Here is a 20,882-nt window from a genome sequence, read left to right on the forward strand (position 1 = left end):
GGCATAGAGGACCTACAATAATGTACAGTATTTAAAAAATAATGTGTTTTTTGAACATTAAAGCATGTCAACATATTCTGTTACACCAAATACACAAAATAATGATCTTTAAAATAGCATCATATGACCCCTTTAAAATTAATTGTATTACTTTAAAAAACTATTAAACACTTAAAATGAAGGTGAGCCTCTTTTGGACTGTGGGGACAGGCGCAATTAGTGTTATAATTTGCGTAGGCTTAAGATGTGTGTACAGCCTACTAATAGTGTGTGACACTTCATATGACTTTTTTTAACAACTGACATGTATGTTAATGAGTATAAATAAATAAAAATAAAAAATGGTAAAGTGATGTCTCAGATTCATTTTAGCATTTAATTAAATGCACTTCTTTCTTATCAAAAAAATACACAACTGTAGACATGCACACGATCATGTGATGAAAAGAAATTCTGCATGTTTATAAAACGGCAAGATGTTCCTCTGCTGAAGTTGATTCTAAGAAAATTACGTTACAAGATGCTTATCGAATGTCACCATGAGTACTGAAATATTATTTGTACTATTACCAGGTAAAATAAATAAGTAAAAACATTAGCTTACATTACTTCAAATGTAAAATGGAAGTTCATTGCCCTACACATTGTTGTTGTTTTTTCTTTGCTGTTATGTTACATCCCAAATTTTATTCATGTGTTTGGTGTGTGAAAAAAAAGCCATTAACTTTTTCTGGAATGATGATGTTGTCTGTTAAAATGTCTTTCGTGTCAGTTAAAGTCTGATTACAAGCGCATGGACTCATACTGCCAGGGTAGCCTATCTATGACGGTTTCTGACAGATTTCTAACTGAAATCTAGTTCCTTTATAAGCTAAATTACAAATAAAATTGTCATTGTCAACAACTTTCTAAAATAATCTCTATAAACAGTATTTTAAAAATGCAATAATTGCAGAGGAAATTACACCTTTGGAGACACAGTATTACAGTCAGAATACAGTATTATTTACGTGTACTTCTTTTGAGATTTTATTTTTTCATTGTTCTGGTGATGGTAGCTGGTAGCTGGTGATGAAGCCCCATTCTTAGAAGCACAGAAAGATATAGAAACATTTTGTTTACTAAAATGAGAAGTATTTTCAAATATCAAAAAAAAAAAAATGTACACAAAATAGTCCTTGCTTATTTGCACACCTGCACACCATATGACCAAAATAAAAGTACCCATGATTCTGCCAGTGGGTAATATTTGCACATTTTGGCTAAATCACTTGTGACTTTGCAAAAACGAACCCCCCTGAAATGCACCAACATCCCCCCAAGTGTCCTCACACCTGAAAGGGGTATTCTTGCAAGTACAGCAGCAGCGGCCGTGGCAGTGGCAGCTGTGTATGGCAATCTGTATGTCTGTTTATAGTGAGGCGTGTGAGGTGTTGTAATGTTGGAAAGGCCTGAGCCCTGTACAGGGGCTTCCTGAGCTTCAGCAGGATGCCATTGTCCTTTGACACCATGTGATGTTGTTCTGCTATCCTCTCCTCCCCTTGACTCGTGGATGTATAGTGCTGCACGAGACTAGGAAGAGCAGAAAAGGACAACAGGCTAGATCGGGCTGGAAAACTGGAATCGAGACGGAATTGGCCGCTGTCGTATTCGATGCGGACATTAGTGGGACCTCTCCACGTCTGTACGGATAGGGTGAAGAGGTAGAGTGGACGGCTGCTGTCACGGACAAGGAAAGTCCCTTCTGATGCTCCAATTAGGGCATCCCTTGCCTCACTGGCTGTCATACCACCCCAGTACCATCCTAAAACATAAAGAAACTATATTAATATGACATACACTATCATCTGAGATGTAACTACAGAAGAGTCAAGTTTTAAATAGGAAAAATATAGAGACACTTTTAGTCATTTTTGAGCGAGATGCTAATGGTCTAATCAGATTCAATGATCTATGCTAAGCTACAGCTAAAAGTGCTACCGCCAGACCCGGAGATTGGCTGAATGGATTCGAAAACAGTAAAACTCAACTGTTTGACTCTAGGGGAGTTGGAAAATGAGCTATTTTCAAAAATAGTGGAGTGTTCCTTTAAGTCGGGTATATTTGTAGCAATAGCCAAAAAAACATTGTATGGGTCAAAATTATAGATTTTTCTTTTATGCCAAAAATCATTAGGATATTAAGTAAAGATCATGTTCCATGAAGATATTTTGCAAATTTCTTACCATAAGTATATCAAAACTTAATTTTTGATTAGTAATATGCATTGCTAAGAGCTTCATTTGGACAACTTTAAAGACGAGTTTCTCAAAATTTTGATTTTTTTTTGCACCCTCAGATTCCAGATTTTCAAATAGTTGTATCTCGGCCAAATATTATCCTATCATAACAAACCATACATCAATGGAAAGCTTATTTATTCAGCTTTTATTTATACAAATCTCAATTGACCCTTATGACTGGTTTTGTGGTCCATGGTCACATATTAGAATGATTTCTGAAGGATCATGTGACACTGAAGACTGGAGAAATGGCTGCTGAAAATGTATCTTTGCCATTACAGGAATTTTAAAAATAATTAAATAGATAAAATTAAATTAAATAAAAATAAAATAAATTAAATAAATTAAATAATTATTTTAAATTGTACAAATATTTCACAATATAATTGCTTTTACTGTTTTTAGATCAAATAACACTGCAGCATTGGTGAGTAGAGACTTCTTTCAAAAACAAAACAAAAAACTAACTAAACCCAAACTTTTGAAGGGTATTTTACATTAGGATTATTCTAAGAACTAATAATAATAATAATAATAATAATGTTAATTTAGAAAACAAACATAATTCAATTATAAATAATAATGATTTATTTAATAATTAAAAATAATAATAAAATTTTTTGTTTTATGTATTAATTTCATTTATCAGCACAGAAATAAACTGTTGCTGTAGTCACTTTAGGACCCTGGTCAAAATCTATTCTTCATAAAACATCAAATACATAAATATAAAAAGATGACTTGAGACTCTGTATATGACCTGTTTATTGAATCCAGAATTAGACATAATCTTCAGTGATTGTTCAAATGAAGAGGGAGTCATTGACTTCCATTGTCTTTTTGTTTTTAATTAAACACGTTTGTTCGGAATCTGATTAGGTTTTATTGGTCAGTTATAATGGAGGGAATCTGACCTGATAGTTGCTGACACTGGACAGATGCAATCAAGAAATATGAAGCATAAGACAGAAGTGCACATCAGTTCCTCAAATACTTAAATACTAAATAATATATAGGCTACCTGAGGTATGTAGGTGCTGAAAGGTGGTGGTGATGAAACGCAAATCCTCAGCCGGGGCCCATGAGTAGGGAGCGTCTTGGGACCGCTGAATTTGTTGAACCTCTGATTCATCCCTCTCATTTTGGGCACTTGTATGGCTAGCGACCATTCCTGAAGGTGGCTCTGGCATGAGAGCCTTCTTATAAAAGAAACAAACACATTTCTTGACAATAATTACGGTGTAATCAACAGATTTGCTTTTCTAAACCTACAAAATGATGTGAGGTGAGACAGCGGAGAAACCAGTCCAAAGGTTAAAAATCGCTGTGCTTTCTATATCACTGCTTTGTCATTTATAATTTCAGTGAACTCAAAGAAAGAACAAACAAAGGAAGTGCAGTTTGCCAAGAACAAGAGAATGCACTCACATGCTATTTACACAACGTGGCAAGAATTTCAGTTGGAAAGCAACAGGGTAAACAACTATCTAAAACAGTATAAATAAGATCCATATTCTATTGGAATGCTGGTGTTTTTATAACAGTCTCAACTTCTGCCTCAATAAGTCAGAATCTATATGTTCTTTCTCACATTGTGAAACAATTATCATGATGGTTAAGTTACCATACTTAAAAAACTCATTTCTGAAATGTCCTGGAAAGGTGAAATATATAACAAAATATTGAGTTGCCTTCTTTTACAGACACTAATCTGCATACTGTATTTGATTTGTAAAGATTTTATTCAAGTTGTATTCAAACAAACTGCAAAGTATGATCACAGACATGTTATTAATTCTGTAAAATAAAAAAGGATTGAAAAGGAGCTGAACTACTATTGACATTTTCCAGTATTGAAACTGAAATAAAATAAAAAATAATAAATTCAATTCAATCACACCTGAATTCTGGGCCTGTACTCAACAGTTACATGTCAGGGAAATAAGCATGTTTGATTTTAAAACTATGCAATGTAGGCTACATTAAACGTTTTCATGTTTGCTCAGCAACTTGGTCACAAAACTTTTAGTGCATGTTTCGCTCCCTACTCTCTTAAAAATAAATGCCATAGAAGATCCTTTCTGTTTAAATGGTTCCATAAAGAACCTTTAACATCTGAAGAACCTTTCTGTTTCACAAAAGGTTCTTCGTGGCGAAAAAAGGTTCTTCAGATTACAAAAAGGTAAGAAAGAGATGGTTCTTTAAAGCACCTTCGACTGAATGGTTCTTTGTGGAACCAAAAATGGTTCTTCTATGGCATCACTGTGAAGAACCTTTTGAAGCACCTTTATTTTTAAGAGTGTATTGCACAATGCAACATTAAAAATCGCTTAGATGAGAGCAAAATGTTGAATTTCAGCAGCAGGAATCGGGAATGGATTACAATCAATTATAAAAGGTCGACGTAGCTACATGACATACGTGATGTAACCACTGCAGTTCATCACAAATAAGTCAAGTCAAGAGCAAACCCACCAAACAGGTATGAGCGCTTCACAGTTCCCATGAAACTAAAATGACTTTCGATATAAAACACATATATTTCTTACCTTTGTGGGCATAAAATCGTCACCTTCTGTACGCCACCAATGGGCAGAAGTTTGGAAAGACTGAAATTTACGCGAATCCTGCAAAGTGCCAAAGCTGCTGACATTGTTCCAGCAGTGCTATAATGGCGACAAAACGTCCACAAAGTGAGCGAATCTAGTCAACATCTAAACATTTTACAACAGTAATCTCTGATGCTGTCTAAGCCGAACGAGCCTTCTCTGTCAAATATTCTCCAGGAAATCGAAGGGAGCGAAATGAGGACGAAAATGACGCAAAACAACAAAAAAAGCTAAGTAGTAGTACTCAAACAAGAATAATGTGTCGTTTGGCTTGGTGGATTGTTATTTTCCTGAGCAGTAAGAAACGCCTTTGCAGCACGCTTGGCTGTTTTATGAGTTGACGCGCGTTCTAGGAATTTCATTCCAAGAAGAGCGCTACATCTTTGCGCCCGCGACCTCATCAGCGGCCGCTTGGCGTTTCGTAGAACTGCGCTCTCGACCATCGCTGCGTTTCCATTGGCTGCCGTGCGCCGCTGACGAAGCGCCCGTGCCGGTTTCAGAGGCGGGTGACTTTCCCAGTAAGGAGCTTTCCAGGAATGCTGGAACAGTCGCTGAAATTGACCTCTGCGCCAGCTGCATTAACTGAGAGATTTCTATGCGACAGCGAGGGCTGTGATGGGAGGTTGACTGCAAGGTAAGCGTAGTGCTGAGGAAGTCTGATTCCAGAAAATGTTTATTGCCAGAATGTTAGTTATATGGTTAATTACATCCCAACATCCTGGTAACTGATAACTGGTAACTGGCCCTGGAGCAGCACATGCATTACCCCTTTAAGAGATAAACCCAGAAGAAGAAGAAAACAATGGAATAACTGTTTATAATAAATATTAAAAATTATATAAAAATGCAATCATATATTTTTTTACATTTATGTTTTTAAAAACCTAACGACAAACAACTAAAGAGTATCCATTTTATATTAATTAAAATATAACTTCATTACTAGTAAGAAAGTATTATTGGATAATAATCACATACTAGTATTAAATTCAGTTGATGTATATATATATATATACTACTGTGCAAAAGTCTTAGGCCATTAGTATTTTCACCCCAAAAAAATAAAAATAAAAATAAAGCCACTAATGGCCTAAGACTTTTGCACAGTAGTATATATATATATATATACTACTGTGCAAAAGTCTTAGGCCATTAGTGGCTTTATTTTTATTTTTATTTTTTTGGGGTGAAAATACTAATGGCCTAAGACTTTAGCGTGTCAGAGACCTGTTAAAGTGTTAACTAAACATAATGCTTCTCCATGGTTAGGCAAAAAGGACATTTAACAAGACAGATTAATGGATTTTATTTTATCTTTAACATAAAAATCATCATCTAAACAACACATTTATGTGACCTTGAAAACCATGTGAGAATGTGTTTCAGAGTGAAAGAAGACTAGTTAAAATCGAACATAAAAAATAATAACCACGAAAAGGATAGCTAAGACAAGATATAGGCTACAGGCAATTGAGGGTGAAACTAAACAAGTGTATCAGATGTCATTTTACATGTTCTGACTGTATGATTCTAGCTCTCATCTCCATTCTCTCCCGCTCCTCTGATTAGACGCTTGTTCCCTCGTTTCCCTGTTGGGCCCTTTGGCTTGGTGAAGGCTTGTTTCAGAGCATGCTGCTTCAGGTAAACCTCTTCATACAGGAAATCCTCTGTCAGGCACTCTCCACTATCAATCTCCATCTACACACATGACACATGAACATACCGAAATGTGGATAAATATGAGTATTTGATTTAAAGCGAATGTCAAAATGTTATGGATTATGAAGTTATTATTCAAAGGTTTGAGTTTCAAAAGTTTTGATTTGTTTTTAAATATATTGAGATTTATACATCATCTGAAAGCTGAATAAATAAGCTTTCCATTGATGTATGGTGATGTATGGTATTTCCATTGATGTTGTTAGGATAGGACAATATTTGGCAGAGATACAATCTGGAATCTGAGGATGCAAAAATAAAATCTAAATATTGAGAAAATCGCCTTTAAAGTTGTCCAAATGAAGTTCTTAGCAATGCATATTACTAATCAAAAATTAAGTTTTAATATATTTACTGTAGGAAATTTACAAAATATCTTCATGGAACATGAATTTTGGCATAAAAGAAAAATCTATAATTTTGACCCATTCAATGTATTTTTGGTAAAAATATACCCAAGCGACTTAAGACTGGTTTTGTGGTCCAGGGTCACATATATTTAAGTAGAAACAAAGTTATATGAAATGATAATAATATTTTTACTTTATTTATGATCAAATAAATGCAGGAACTTGTTATATTGTATTGTAAGGAACTGTGTTAAGTAAAACTATTTTACTTGTAAAACTATTAGTAAAACTATTTTACTTGTTAGTTCAATATATAGCTTATTTTATGTCGTGATTACCAGCAAAATATGCACTTTGTACTTTGGAGGTCTATATGAAATTGTAAGGAGTAAAATATGATTTTTTTCCCATTCGCATGTATCTGACATTCTTGTACTCTTCTACTCAGGTCGAAGCTTGGATGTTCAACAGCTTTTTAAAAAGACATACTGTACAGTTACAGTATTAGGATCAACTGTTGCTGTTATTGTACCTTTTTGGCGATCTCTATGTGATAGTCTCTCTCTACCTCATCCAGAAGTCGATTCTTACAGCTGGAGTACAGCATCCTTTCCTTGATGCTACAGCTATACCCAGGCATGGAGTAGATGAAAACTGGTCCACATATTCAAACACAAACATAGCAAACATTATCTTTGAAGAACAAATCTCATTACTAATACTGAGAAGCCAACTCGGCATACTGTGATACTAGCAGAATAGTTACAGTAATATTTTGGCACTAACCTACAGCTTCCAGCGCCTGTCCTTGATGGGCGTGTTTGTACAGGAATAAGTGGTATCGTGGGGCATCAGTGGGGATTCTGCTCGGCAGATCTTTGGTCTCTGTAGGACTAGTGTGCACCAGCTCAATTGTCTCTCGTTCGGTGTCCAGCCGCTTAAAGATGATACAGTAAAAAAGTGCTTTGTTATTGGGCTTATGGAGATTATGTGGAGTGCGCAGCAGGCATAATATTCTATGTGATCATGTAAAATTGTTGAACTCTTATTCAAAATGTTCAGTAGGGTAAGAAATTAATACTTTTATTCATATACTATTTATTAAGTGGAAGTCGTGGCCTAATGGTTAGAGAGTTGGACTCATAACCCAAAGGTTGTGGGTTCGAGTCTCGTACCGGCAGGGATTGTAGGTGGGGGGAGTGAATGTACAGCACTCTCTCCCACCTTCAATACCACGACTGAGGTGCCCTTGGGCCCCAACTGCTCCCCGGGCACCGCAGCATAAATGGCTGCCCACTGCTCCGGGTGTGTGTTCACGGTGTGTGTGTGTTCACTGCTGTGTGTGTGCACTTTGGATGGGTAAATGCAGAGCACTAATTCCGAGTATGGGTCACCATACTTGGCCACACGTCACTTCACTTTTTACTTTATATTCATCAAAGAATCTTAAAAACAATATATCATGGTTTCCATAGATATTGATAGCATAGCAACACAACGTTTTTTTAAAATGTATAATAAGAAGAAATAGTGAGCAGCAAATCAGCATATTAGAATGATTTCTGAAGAATCATGTGACATTGAAGACTGGAGTAATGGCTGCTTAAAATTAATTTTTTGTCATTAGAGGAGTAAATGACATTTTAAAATATATTCAAATAGAAACATTTTTAAACTTGCAATAATATTTTACAAGATTACTGTTTTACTGTATTTTTGGTCAAATAATTGCAGCCTTTGTGAGCATACCAGACCTTTATTTACCCCATACTTTTGAACTACAACGTTTGTTTATTGCATAATAAATATTTTGAAGTTAGGTGTTTTGTTGCTTTATTTATTCTGAAATGTAATATTATGTAGAGAATCCTGTTATAAAAAATTTGCTAAATAAACAAGCCATATAACAGCACTATCAAAAGCATTTTATTTGTATGTATAATGAAAGTAACTGTTACTATATGTGCTTATTCAGTGCAAGCTGTACTGTTAAATATATATGTGACCCTGGACCACAAAACCAGTCATAAGGGTCAATTTATCGAAATTGAGATTTATACATCATCTTAAAGCTGAATAAATTAGCTTTCCATTCCATGATGTATGGTTTGTTAGGATATGACAATATTTGGCCGAGATACAACTATTTGAAATTCTGGAATCTGAGGGTGCAAAAAATCTAAATACTGAGAAAATCGCCTTTAAAGTTGTCCAAATTAAATTCTTAGCAATGCATATTACTAATCAAAAATTAAGTTTTAATATATTTACAGTAGGAAATTTACAAAATATCTTAATGGAACATGACCTTTACTTAATATCCTAATGATTTTGGCATAAAAGAAAAATCAATCATTTTGACCCATACAATGTATTTTTAGCTATTGCTACAAATATACCCCAGCGACTTAAGACTGGTTTTGTGGTCCAGGGTCACATATGTGGCAGTCTGAACAATTTGCTTTTTGCATGTGTGTATGTGGAACTTACTAGTTGAATGTAATTGATGCGTTTGAGTTTAAGCTGCTGTAAAGCATGTTTAGCCTCTTCTTGCAATGGGAACGACAAACCCTGCAAAGTCGGATTTTTACTCTCCACGCTGATCTCTGTCTGTATCCGAAACACACATAACAGAAAACAAGGATTATATATATATATATACAGTGCTGTGAAAAGGTTTTTGTCCCCTTCCTGTTTTTTTTATTTTTTGCATATTTGTCGCACTTAAAAGATTCAGATCATCAAACTAATTTTAATATTACACAAAGATAATGCAAGTAAATACAAAATGCAGTTTTAAAATGATTATTTATTTTATTAAGGGAAAAAACTGTCCAAACCTGCCTGGCCTACGTGAAAAAGTAATTGCCCCCTAAATCTAATAACTGGTTGTGCCACGCTTTGCAGCGACAACTGCAATCAAGTGTTTGGCAATGAGTCTTTCACATTGCTGTGGAGGAATTTAGGCCCACTCTTCTTTGCAGAATTGTTTTAATTCAGCCACATTGGAGGGTTTTTGAGCATGAATGGACTGTTTAAGCATCTCAATCGGATTTAAGTCCGGACTTTGATTTGGCCACTCCAAAACCTTAATTTGTGAAATTTAACTCAGCTTTCTAAAATAATGTGGTTAATTGCAGTTCTTTCATGTTTTAACAGGAGGAGGCAATTAATTTTTCATGTAGGTTTGGACAGCTTTTTTCCCTTAATAAATGAAATCATCATTTAAAAACTGCATTTTGTATTTACTTGCATTATCTTTGTGTAATATTAAAATTTGTTTGATGATCTGAAACATTTAAGTGTGACAAATATGCAAAAAAATAAAAAAAACAGGAAGGGGGCAAAAACCTTTTCACAGCCCTGTATAAACCTTTAATCTGTTACATTAAAATGTATTTAGATAACTGAGGCTACCTTTGCTTGTCCACTTATGGTGGCAACTCGTCTCCTCTCGTCCTGAATAGAAAAGTACAAAAGTTTTGTGAAAATCCCCTTAATACTTACACACTTGAAAACAAAATCAATCGTAGTACACTTACCTGTGCCACTTTGTCCTGTCAGGTGCATTATTAAGAAATACATTGTTTATTAGATATTTAGACAGTCAAACTGTCAGATACTGTATGAGATATTGTATGAACATTTTTGACCTTCCTCACCTCTGTTATTTTAATCTGATGGAGCTGTTGCTCAGCAGTGGTGAGAGGAGCCGGACAGGAGGAGGAGGACAGGTGTCGTAGATAACCTTGGAAACAGACATCTTCCTGCAAATAAGAATAGTAAATATTACTTAGATGACACATCATCACACCTCTAAACATGTGACCTGAAGAAACCTGTGCAAAGTTGAGTGCAGGGCACAAGCAGAACAGAAAACATAGTAGGTTTAATGTTGCAACCCATTTTTTATATATATATATATATATATATATATATAAAATAAAAAAACACAGAAATTAAAAAGAGATGTGGCCACTAAATAAAGTTACACTCTTAAAGATAAAGATTCCAAAAGTTTTTCATAAAAGAACCATTTCTGGTTCTTAAAAGAAACTTTAAAGAAAAAACTTTTTTTTCCTAGTGTGAAGAACAGTTATTAATTAAAAACTTTTTTCCACCGTGAAGAACCTTTTGTCCTGTGGAAAGTTTCCATGGATGTTAAAGGATGCCAATAAAGAACCTTAAGATTTTTAAGAGTGCAGAAAACAAATGGGCAAAGGTCATTTGTCAGGAAAACACATTCTATTCTGAGTGGTCGGTCGTGATTTCAGGCATCACATAATGTTGAATAATGAGCTCATGTCTGGAATGCTTGATTCTGATTGCTTAGAATATTTCAGAATTTCTGCAACCTGCTTCTCAAAAAATATAATTTTGATGTTCCTATTTGCTCCAAAAACAAAAGAAAAATGTTTGCCCCAAAACACCCACGCAGCAGGGTCATAAAAAGAAAGAAAATAAAACAAATGTTAAACAGATACATGTTCAATGTTAAACATTTTGTACATTGCTATGCACATATGTATGTAAATACATATACTGTAATACACTCTTAAAAATAAAGGTGCTTCACGATGCTATAGAAGAACCATTTTGTCTAAATGGTTCCATAAAGAACCTTTAACATCTGAAGAACCTTTCTGTTTCACAAAAGGTTCTTTGTTGGCGAAAGAAGGTTCTTCAGATTATAAAAAAGTAAGAAAGAGATGGTTCTTTAAAGAACCTTTCACTGAATGGTTCTTTGTGGAACCAAAAATGGTTCTTCTATGGCATCGCTTGAAGAACCTTTTGAAGCACCTTTAGTTTTAAGAGTGTAGTACAGTTATAAAACAATTTCAACTCATCTGTATTTGATGTTCAAATAAACCCCTGTCTACACACCTGGACTGTTCCAAACAGTTCATCTTTCAGGTGACTTCCTCCAAACTCTTTTTTCAGTGTGGCACGGGTAGCAGCGTACACCATCTTTAACCTCACCTGTGTAGTGCGGAATGAATGGGTATGGTCACACAGAAGAGTAACTGACAGTACTTTCAGCCAAAGGGGTTAAAGAGAACATTATTTATAGAGTATGAGGGTGAGAGTTTGAATTGAGCATACACATTCAACTTTATCATGTGTTTCCTACTTACTGGTGACTGGTCTGGCGACCAGGAGATAAACAGCCACTCATATCCCAGCTGGTTCTGTGAGTCGAGGCGGTAAAGGATATAACAGGGTTCCAGACCGTCCAGCATGGGCAGGACACATGAGTCATAGTCCTGATCCCAGGTCTGAGACACCCCTCTGTACTCTCCCAACACCAGCTGTTCTGAAGCACACACAGACAGATACACACACATACACACCTCATAACACACACACTGACTACTTGCAGTAGCCCCAGATAAATGCACTGACTATCACTCTGGGTCCAAAAACAGCACGGTGCCATGTTATCATACACTAGCACTGCATGGATAACATTCCACAGTCCAGTTTATCTCAACATTTACGTGACATTCTTTAGAGCCAACAAATGACTGAAATATATTTGCTAAAGTAAACATATGTAGCCTTACATGGCAAAACATCAAAACAAGTGTAATTTCTTTTACAAGATAGCAAAAGCACACTTTTAAGCAAAACATCTATATGTTTGTTAGGTTTTAAATGATAAAACAACATCTAAATGATGAACACCCACGTGAACCTAAGTGGTACCCCTATGATTAAGTACACTTAAATAAAATATACTTAAAAAAATAAATAACATTCTTTGTGAACTGAATGTACTGTTTCCGGACACTTAATTGCATGTTAACTGCACTTCATGAAATGTATTATAATTTACATTTAAATTAAATGCAATTAGTTGAACTTCAGATTGCCTTTTGAGTAGGACTAAGTACATCTTTCCATGTAATTTCACAATTTTTTTTTTAATTGTAGGCACACTACAAGTACATTTTTAATCAAGTTGTCCACTTTACATGTGCTTTACGATGTTAGTCAACACATCAGAATACTGAAAGCATGACACATTTCAAGAGACTTTCAAGAGATACTTTTAATTTGACATTACATGCACTTTTTAAAAGTGTACCTAAGAGTGTTCCGAAACATGGTCCTAAAAGTGTACTCACTTTAAATACACTTAAGTGGCTATTTATTTCATTAATATTATCATTTTAAAAACATAATTCTAAGATTTGAATTACACTACAAGTTTACATTGAATACAATCAAGTGCCGCTCTTTTTTGACTCAGAAATGTAATATTTAAGTATGACTTGAGTGTCCAAATACTTTTCTAAGTGATATGACTAATATGTGATCTTCTAAGTAATAGTTTAGAACTTGGTTTACTCTACAGTAGGTATTATGTTATTACAAATTGATGTGAGGCCTGATTCATTAATTGGAAAGGGTAAATAGCAGTAAACTAATCAAAAGCACCATCAAATTTGTGCTCAAACAAAGCCATGCTGTGGGTATTGAAATACTAATATTATACTACATATACAGATGGTCTCACAAACAAATGCTCCTACTCACCGCTCCTTATAACAATCTTCACCACTCTGACAGCGCCCCTCCTCGCCTTCACGAGGAACTCCCTCAAGTCGGGAGTTGCTGGTTTCAGTAGAGAAGTATACAACATATGACAATACAACAGAGACAGGATACAGTGAGTAAGCCTAAGAATTAGTTTATGCCACAAACCTTTAATCATCATAAGATAGCGAGAGACGACCCCATTACATAGGCCTAGTATTTCATGTTATAAATTATAACAAGACCAAGAAAATTGACTGAAACAAAGGAAATTTTACACTGCTTCCACACTGCGGCCTGTGCCTCATTCTTGGCCTCACCATGGTAACAGGGCATCAGGACTCATAAATGATGTAGATGCAGGTGAGATGGATGAGGAACAGCGCTTCCGCCCATAAGCTTAAATTACCTATATAGACCACTATACTGTAGAACCTAAAGTTTGTTTGCTAAAACCCAGAATTAAGCAGAGCTATCAATATTCCTTAAAATTTTTCTTTTTAGTTGTAACATTTTCTTTTTAAATAGATAGTTCCCTTTGCCTGTAGTTGAACACATTTGCACTCCATGCAATTGTGAAAAAGTTCAATGCCAGATTTTGATGCAAAAGTTTATAATCTATATATATATATATTTTTTTTTTTTTACTTTTTGCATATCTTCATAGTATCTATTACACTTCTAACTCAAAATGCATGCTTTTCTTTCACTAAAAGAAGATAAAGAAAAAATATAAAGTGATTTATTCTAAATTTAAAATTTGATAAATCTATATGGGCTGCAGTGTAATGGTGCTTACCATGAATACCCGTCTGGTGCGACATCCCAAATCCCCTCGATGGTCCAGCTCAGTCCGAATTCCTGTTGAAACTCCCACGTTGTCCTCCTATTGTCTTCAGTGGCACTGCTATCTGTGCCCAGCAGTGTGGTCCAACTCACTTCCGTACAATGACATCAATGCCCCTTAAGCATCTTACTTGGGGAATCCTGTTTGAAACTTGATCTGCGGAACTGAGGAAGATGTGTAGCCTAATATTACACCTGTCAAGGGATGGGTTCCAGCACACCACCTATCTAGTATTATTCGTCCATCACTGGTGGCCCTTATGGGGTATAAAGTGGCTGACAACATCCGATATCTGTGAGGAGCTGAATGATGAAGCTCTAGTGTAGAATAAAAGGAAGTACCCGACTGAAAATGAGAGTCTGGACATTATCTGTCTGTCTCTTCTCTTCTACAAACAGTTATGCCACGCTCCATTTGTGAAAAGAAATGGCACATTATCACTCACAAACATCGAGGACCTGATAGGAGCATATAAAGCAGTGGCCTGTGGGAGCTCAAATTCCACCAGGCTGTCATGAGATACCATGCAGGCGGCTGCTGACCCCCAACCAGCAGGACAGGCGGTTCATTTAGACAGCCTAACCAGCTATCAAAAGACTATTTCAAACTCACTCTCTTGACCACACTTGAGATCTTGCATGAGGTTTATGAGATTTGTTTTCAAGGAAATGATTGTGTTTCTAAAAAAGTGTTTGAGGGCTTTTTATTTCATTGGAGCATAGAACAGACAAAAATATTTAAATCTGATATTATGTATCTGTATAAAGGCAGAAAGAGAGAGAACATGCCTGTAAGTTTTCTAGTGCTGGCTTCATGTTTAATTCACTCAGCTGTGAGCACAAACCCAGCCATTATTCATTATTCACGCGCAGCCCTCCCTTCAAAGATGCACACATGCTCTGCACACATAGATTCTCTTTCTTCTTCACACCACACATTTTTTTTTAAATATGTCATATAGTACTACAGTATGCATTTCTAGACAATATTTAGGAGGAATGTGCCCTCTTTTTTCTCAGACCCCTTTAAGAAAGCATGAATGATAACAAATGATTTGCTGTTGTTCGTATATACATTTTGTAAGGCTGCAACCCTGTTGATCAAACTATTTACTGACAACTAGGTCCAACGTCCATTTCAAAGTATATCTGAAGTCTTTACTAGAGTTGAAAGTGTATTTAAAACCGGTTCCACGTTTTTATGGCTCTCATGATGGTTCATTTTAGTGAGTCAGAAACATACAATGTGCACATAGTCTAATTCTCTAACAAACGACTCTTTTCGTGAATTTCGTGAATCAAAACATTCTGTGAATGAAATATGTGAACATATTTTTGTTTGTTTTGTATTTTTATATTGAATATATTTATTTAATATCACTCTGCCCAGTGCCTTTTATTTTGAATTGCACTAAAATGACCTATTTTGGTGACAAGAAATAGCTCAAATAGCTCAAAAGCTACATTTGTTTGCCGATAGTTTAATATTTGATCTCAGTGACATTCATACATTTTAAGTTCGTCCAAAATACTTCTTGAGGTAGCTCATAGCCTATTTCTGACCAAACTGTCATATTCTGAATAATATTTTAGAATTTGGTCTACTCTACAATAAGTTTTTTTTAAACAAATTGATATGAGGGATGATTCATGAATTGAAAATGAATCAATTAATGAATCAAAAACGTACAGCGTGACCAATGTAATTCGATTCTCGAACTAATCTATTGGTCTGATTTTGCTAAATGTAATATCACGCTGACCAATGACTTTTATTTTGAACTGGTGTTCATTCTCTGTTCATGTGTGTGTGTGTGTGTGTGTGTGTGTGTGTGTGTGTGTGTGTGTGTGTGTGTGTGTGTGTGTGTGTGTACTGGTTTATATATCCTGGTGGGGACTTAAACCTGACTACACACAGACTCATGGGGACTATTACTCATTAGGTGTCACGGTGGGGACCTAAATTGTGGTCCCCACGGGTACAAAAGCTTATAAATCGTACAGAATGAAGTTTTTGAAAATCTAAAAATGCAGAAAGTTTCCTGTGAGGGGTAGGTTTAGGGGTAGGGTTGGTGTAGGGCAATAGAATATACGGTCTGTACAGTATATATAAACCATTACGCCTATGGAGAGCCCCCACAAGGATAGCTGACCAGACTGTGTGTGTGTGTGTGTGTGCGTCCAAAAAAAAAATGTTAAGCCAGAGGAGCTGAACACGCAGCGCTGGCTGTAGCATGAGAGGAGGAGGATAGGATGGGGAGGGGGTAGTAATTAGAATCTCTGGATCGAGTTCACAGTAGGTGGCGGTAATGCGCGAAATTGGTGCGATCCGCCAAAAAAAAAAGGGAAGAAGAAGAAGATTCTCTGTCGTTCATTTTACTTGCTCAGTCTATCAGCTGCTCTGCTCGTGCCCAGGCACGTTTATAAACCGAATAATTTAAGTAATTTGTGCGTACTGGAGACGCGAACCGTTTCAAACGATTCAGTTCGACTTGGTGAACTGGTTCACTAAGAAGATCCGGTTAAATAGAACAATTCGTTCGCGAACCGGACATCACTACTTATGTGTTTAATGTCTTCTTGGTTACTCGGCTTTTCCTGTGATACTAGCTTTTTAATCGGACAGTGAGTAATTTAAGATCAGGGGCTCGGATTTGAGGAAAGGGAGTTACCTTTGAACTATTCATCTGTGAAAATGCGATATGCACGTGAGGTGACATTTCCGATGCTCGTGAGAGCGTATGCCACAGCTTCAAAGACTGAGACCGTCGCTTCTAACGGCAAAGCAGGACTTAAAGCAGCAGATATCGCGAACAGACTCCGGAGTGAAAAGGAAAATCAAACAAATGACAAAGATGAGGTTAGCTACGTTTGTTTTTGTATGTATATTGCGTTTTGACTAAAGTGACTTTATGTGCAACCATTTGGGTTCCGTCTTTCTTCGTTCCTCTCCAAAGGTTCCGGTGTCACCTCTTCAAAACAGAGTAAACGAACTCAAACAGTTCTCTCAGCAACTGCAATCTGTTCATCCCAGTGTGCTCGTAAAAGCTCTTTACAGGGGTATCCTTTATCAAGACCAAAACATAATCGCAATAAATAAACCATACGGTGTGCCTCTGCATAGTGAGTATTTGACTTCTCGTTAATCCTCTCATTTTTTGATCATTTGGGTTTATATAGTAAATGCAACAAAACAACTACAAGTTTCATACCATTCCGTTAAAGTAAAATATGTAAAAAAGAAAAAGTACATTCTTTTCAGAAGACCACCAGAGGGCTAATTTAGTCCATTTAAGTACATACCTGATAATATGAGTCTTACATGATTGCATAATACAGGTCTTTGGATATACTAACTTATTAATTTCCTTGTTCTATTCTCATAGATGTAGATGGCATCAGAAACAGCATAGTAGAATGTCTGCCTTTGCTAGCAAAGATAACTGATGGCATGCAGGCAGGAGCACAGTTGCACCTTTGCCATAGCTTGGAAAAAGAAAATACTGGAGTTTTGATCCTGGCTAAAACGGAGGAAGCCGCTGAACATGTCCAAACACTCATCAGATCACACAAAGTGGAAAGGAAATACTTGTAAGTTAAACTTCAAAACTTGTATTTGTTGCCTTGCCTTCAGGTGGATGCAATTGGTTTTGAAAGGGTAATTTATTTGTGGCATCCCATTAAGTTGTCTAGTGCAACATATTTGTTTTGCTTATTACTAACAGATTCTCTTGTAGCAGCATACAGTAATTTAAACATAATCCCACTTATTTTGTTCAGGGCAGTCACTGTAGGTGTGCCCGTTCCATCCGAGGGAGTGATTGACATTCCCATTATAGAGAAGGAGGTCACGGGACCTCAGCCGCATTTTAAGGTAACATAGTATATTGTGTTCATAAAAACCATCTCTTATTCTAACCTGTTTTTAAAAACCGGTTAGAATATAAAAAGACTATATTTATTAAAATGCTCACCCTCAGAGCATCCAAGATGTAAATGAGTTTGTTTCTTCATCGTTCAACAGATTTGGAGACATTTATTTATGCATTACATCACTTGCTCACCAGTAGATCCTCTTCAGTGAATGGGTGCCGTCAGAATGAGAGTCCAAACAGCTGATTAAAACATCACAGCAATCCACAAGACTCCCGTCCATCACTTAACATCTTGTAAAGTGAAAAGCTGCATGTTTGTAAGAAAGAAATCCATCATTGAGATGCTTTTAACTTCAAACAAGTCCTTCATCATATTGTTTTCTCCGTTGAAAAAGTTGTCTCATCTGACTCAGGAGAGGAATATGCATAGATCAAACACTATTTACAAGTGAAAACAGTCCAAAACAGCTCTAAAGGACAACAGAGGATGGACTGTTTTCCTGGAGGAAGTGTTATTATGGATCATAGACTTTTGACCAGTGATGTTTAAGTGAGGTGACATGTGGCCAAGTATGGTGACCCATACTTGGAATTAGTGCTCTGCATTTATCCCATCCTAAGTGCACACACACAGCAGTGAACACACACACACACACCTGGCGCAGTGGGCAGCCATTTTTTGCTGCGGCACCCGGGGAGCAGTGCCTTGCTCAAGGGCACCTCAGTCGTGGTATTGAAGGTGGGAGAGAGCACTGTACATTCACTCCCCCCACCTACAATCCCTGCCAGTACGAGACTCGAACCCACAACCTTTGGGTCATGAGTCCTGACTCTCTAACCATTAGGTCACGACTTCCCCCTTTACGTTAGAACACCTCACAAACACACAGCTTTTCACTTTACATAAGGTTTGGAAGGGAGTAATGTGGATTATTTATGGATTATTGTGATGTTTTTATCAGCCAATTGGATGCTCATTCTGACGGCGCCCATTCACTGCAAGAGCATCCATTGGTGAGCATGAATTGTTCACAATAAGATAAGTATAATGCATTTAGAAAACAGATTTTTAAGAATTGGATCTCCTCCAGTTTTCTTACTTTACTAGAATTAAAGTATGTATGTATGTTTATTCTGCTCAGATGGGTCTGAGCCCATTGTTCAAAGTGAGTGAGGAGGGAGATGGAGTGACCCGGGTAAGAGCTCATCGACAGGCACACAGTGCAGTCACGCAGTATCGGGTTCTGGACAGCACCAGTGGCTGCAGCTTGGTGGAACTGCAGCCTGTCACAGGTATTGACTGACCATGACATGTGAAAACCGTACCTGACTCCTAACTGTGCCCTATATTTGCTAATTATTGTAAATGTTGCTAGGTTTACCCATATATATAATGTAACATCGTGTTTTGATTTATGTAAAAGAAGACATTTAAGCATGATGACCAGAACCAATGTGTGTTTTAGGTGTGAAAAACCAACTTCGCGTGCACATGGCTCTTGCTTTGACCTGCACTATTCTTGGAGACCACAAATATGCTCAATGGAACAAATTAGCACCACAGGTATGATAAACATAAGTGTTGTAGCATTGGTTCCTTGAAATATGAACCTACACTACTGTTCAAAAGTTTGGGGTCGGTAAGATTTATGTTTTTGAAAGAAGTCTCTAATGCTCACCAAGGCTGCGTTATTTGATCAAGAATACAATAAAAACACGAATATTGTGAAATATTACTACACTTTAAAATAACCGTTTTCTGTTTTAATATATTCTAAAATTTATTTTATTCCTGTAATGCAAAACTGAATTTTCAGCAGCCATTACTCCAGTCGTCATTGTCACATGATTATTCAGAAATCATTCTAATATGCTAATTTGCTGCTCAAGAAACATTTCTTAGTATTAGTCATGCTGAAAACTGCATTTTTTGTTGAAACCTTAATCATTTTTTTCTTAGATGAATAGAACGTTCAAAAGAACAGAATTTATTTGAAATAGAAATCATTTGTAAAAATCTTTACTGTTACTTCCTGTGGCTCAGTGGTAGAGCATTACAATAGCAGCGCAAAAGGGCATGGGTTCAATTCCCAGGGAACACACTCAGGGATGGGCAGGATTTCAGATACATGGATTTAAATATCCGTATTTGAAATACAATATACCATTTTGTATTTTAAAGCCTTCGGTAAAAATCAAATGTAATTTGTATTTAAATACATTTAAGATTAGTATTTTTGTATTTTCAAAATACATAAAATACTTCATGCCAGTCAACCTCTTTATCAGGGTGCTGATATAGTTCAGACACACCCCCTCCCCCAACCCCAACATTCATCACGTGAGCTGCTGCTGTACAACTCCATTCAGCTCTGGGTGAGTGACTTTTCTGGAATAAGATAAGGTGAGGATGTCATGGTCAATTGTACCTGTTGATTAAAGTTAAAATAGTGCATCATTCAGATTTGCTGTCAGTTAACGTGAAAGAATAAAAGAGCACTGACAAGGGGAAAAATAGCGTTAGCCAATCAGTTTTAATAGTTAATAGTTGTTGTTTTTTATCAACTAGCTTGTCAAATGTGTTTAAAGCATTACTGCATGTTAGGGCTGGGTGATATGGCAATACATATCGTGGCGATGATATATATATATATATATATA

General features: G+C 36.3%; 3 protein-coding genes across 4 annotated transcripts in view; 1 reads left to right on the forward strand and 2 right to left on the reverse strand.

The window, feature by feature from the left end:
* Positions 1-447: 447 nt before the first annotated feature.
* LOC107600289 (cytokine-inducible SH2-containing protein-like) lies at positions 448-5,562 on the reverse strand. Of its 2 annotated transcripts, none has more exons than XM_016292146.1 (3): positions 4,832-5,562; positions 3,304-3,478; positions 448-1,804 (listed from the first exon to the last, which is right to left on the reverse strand). In XM_016292146.1, the coding sequence occupies exons 1-3, from the start codon at positions 4,841-4,843 to the stop codon at positions 1,329-1,331; spliced, it is 663 nt and encodes a 220-aa protein (XP_016147632.1). In that variant the 5' UTR covers positions 4,844-5,562; the 3' UTR covers positions 448-1,328. The 2 variants fall into 2 exon arrangements, with proteins under 2 accessions (XP_016147632.1, XP_016147631.1); XM_016292145.1 differs by having other exon boundaries at positions 3,304-3,481; positions 4,832-5,561.
* Positions 5,563-6,386: 824 nt separating this feature from the next.
* twf2b (twinfilin actin-binding protein 2b) lies at positions 6,387-13,836 on the reverse strand. The gene is made up of 10 exons (XM_016292185.1): positions 13,779-13,836; positions 13,501-13,578; positions 12,096-12,274; positions 11,845-11,940; positions 10,623-10,727; positions 10,378-10,419; positions 9,451-9,570; positions 7,747-7,897; positions 7,493-7,614; positions 6,387-6,589 (listed from the first exon to the last, which is right to left on the reverse strand). Exons 1-10 carry the CDS (start codon positions 13,834-13,836, stop codon positions 6,422-6,424), a joined length of 1,119 nt encoding a protein of 372 aa, XP_016147671.1. The 3' UTR covers positions 6,387-6,421.
* A 3,009-nt stretch (positions 13,837-16,845) lies between these two features.
* The window catches only part of LOC107600290 (RNA pseudouridylate synthase domain-containing protein 4-like), a 7,475-nt gene continuing 3,438 nt past the window's right edge, over positions 16,846-20,882 (forward strand). The window contains exons 1-5 of the mRNA XM_016292147.1: positions 16,846-17,206; positions 17,304-17,469; positions 17,733-17,937; positions 18,127-18,220; positions 19,364-19,514. Coding sequence (XP_016147633.1) covers positions 17,042-17,206; positions 17,304-17,469; positions 17,733-17,937; positions 18,127-18,220; positions 19,364-19,514 — 781 coding nt within the window. The 5' untranslated portion in view covers positions 16,846-17,041. The remainder of the gene's footprint in view (positions 17,207-17,303; positions 17,470-17,732; positions 17,938-18,126; positions 18,221-19,363; positions 19,515-20,882) is intronic.

This window comes from Sinocyclocheilus grahami, unplaced genomic scaffold, assembly GCF_001515645.1.
Source record: "Sinocyclocheilus grahami isolate Dianchi unplaced genomic scaffold, SAMN03320097.WGS_v1.1 scaffold281.1, whole genome shotgun sequence".
In the NCBI taxonomy this organism is placed as follows: domain Eukaryota; kingdom Metazoa; phylum Chordata; class Actinopteri; order Cypriniformes; family Cyprinidae; genus Sinocyclocheilus; species Sinocyclocheilus grahami.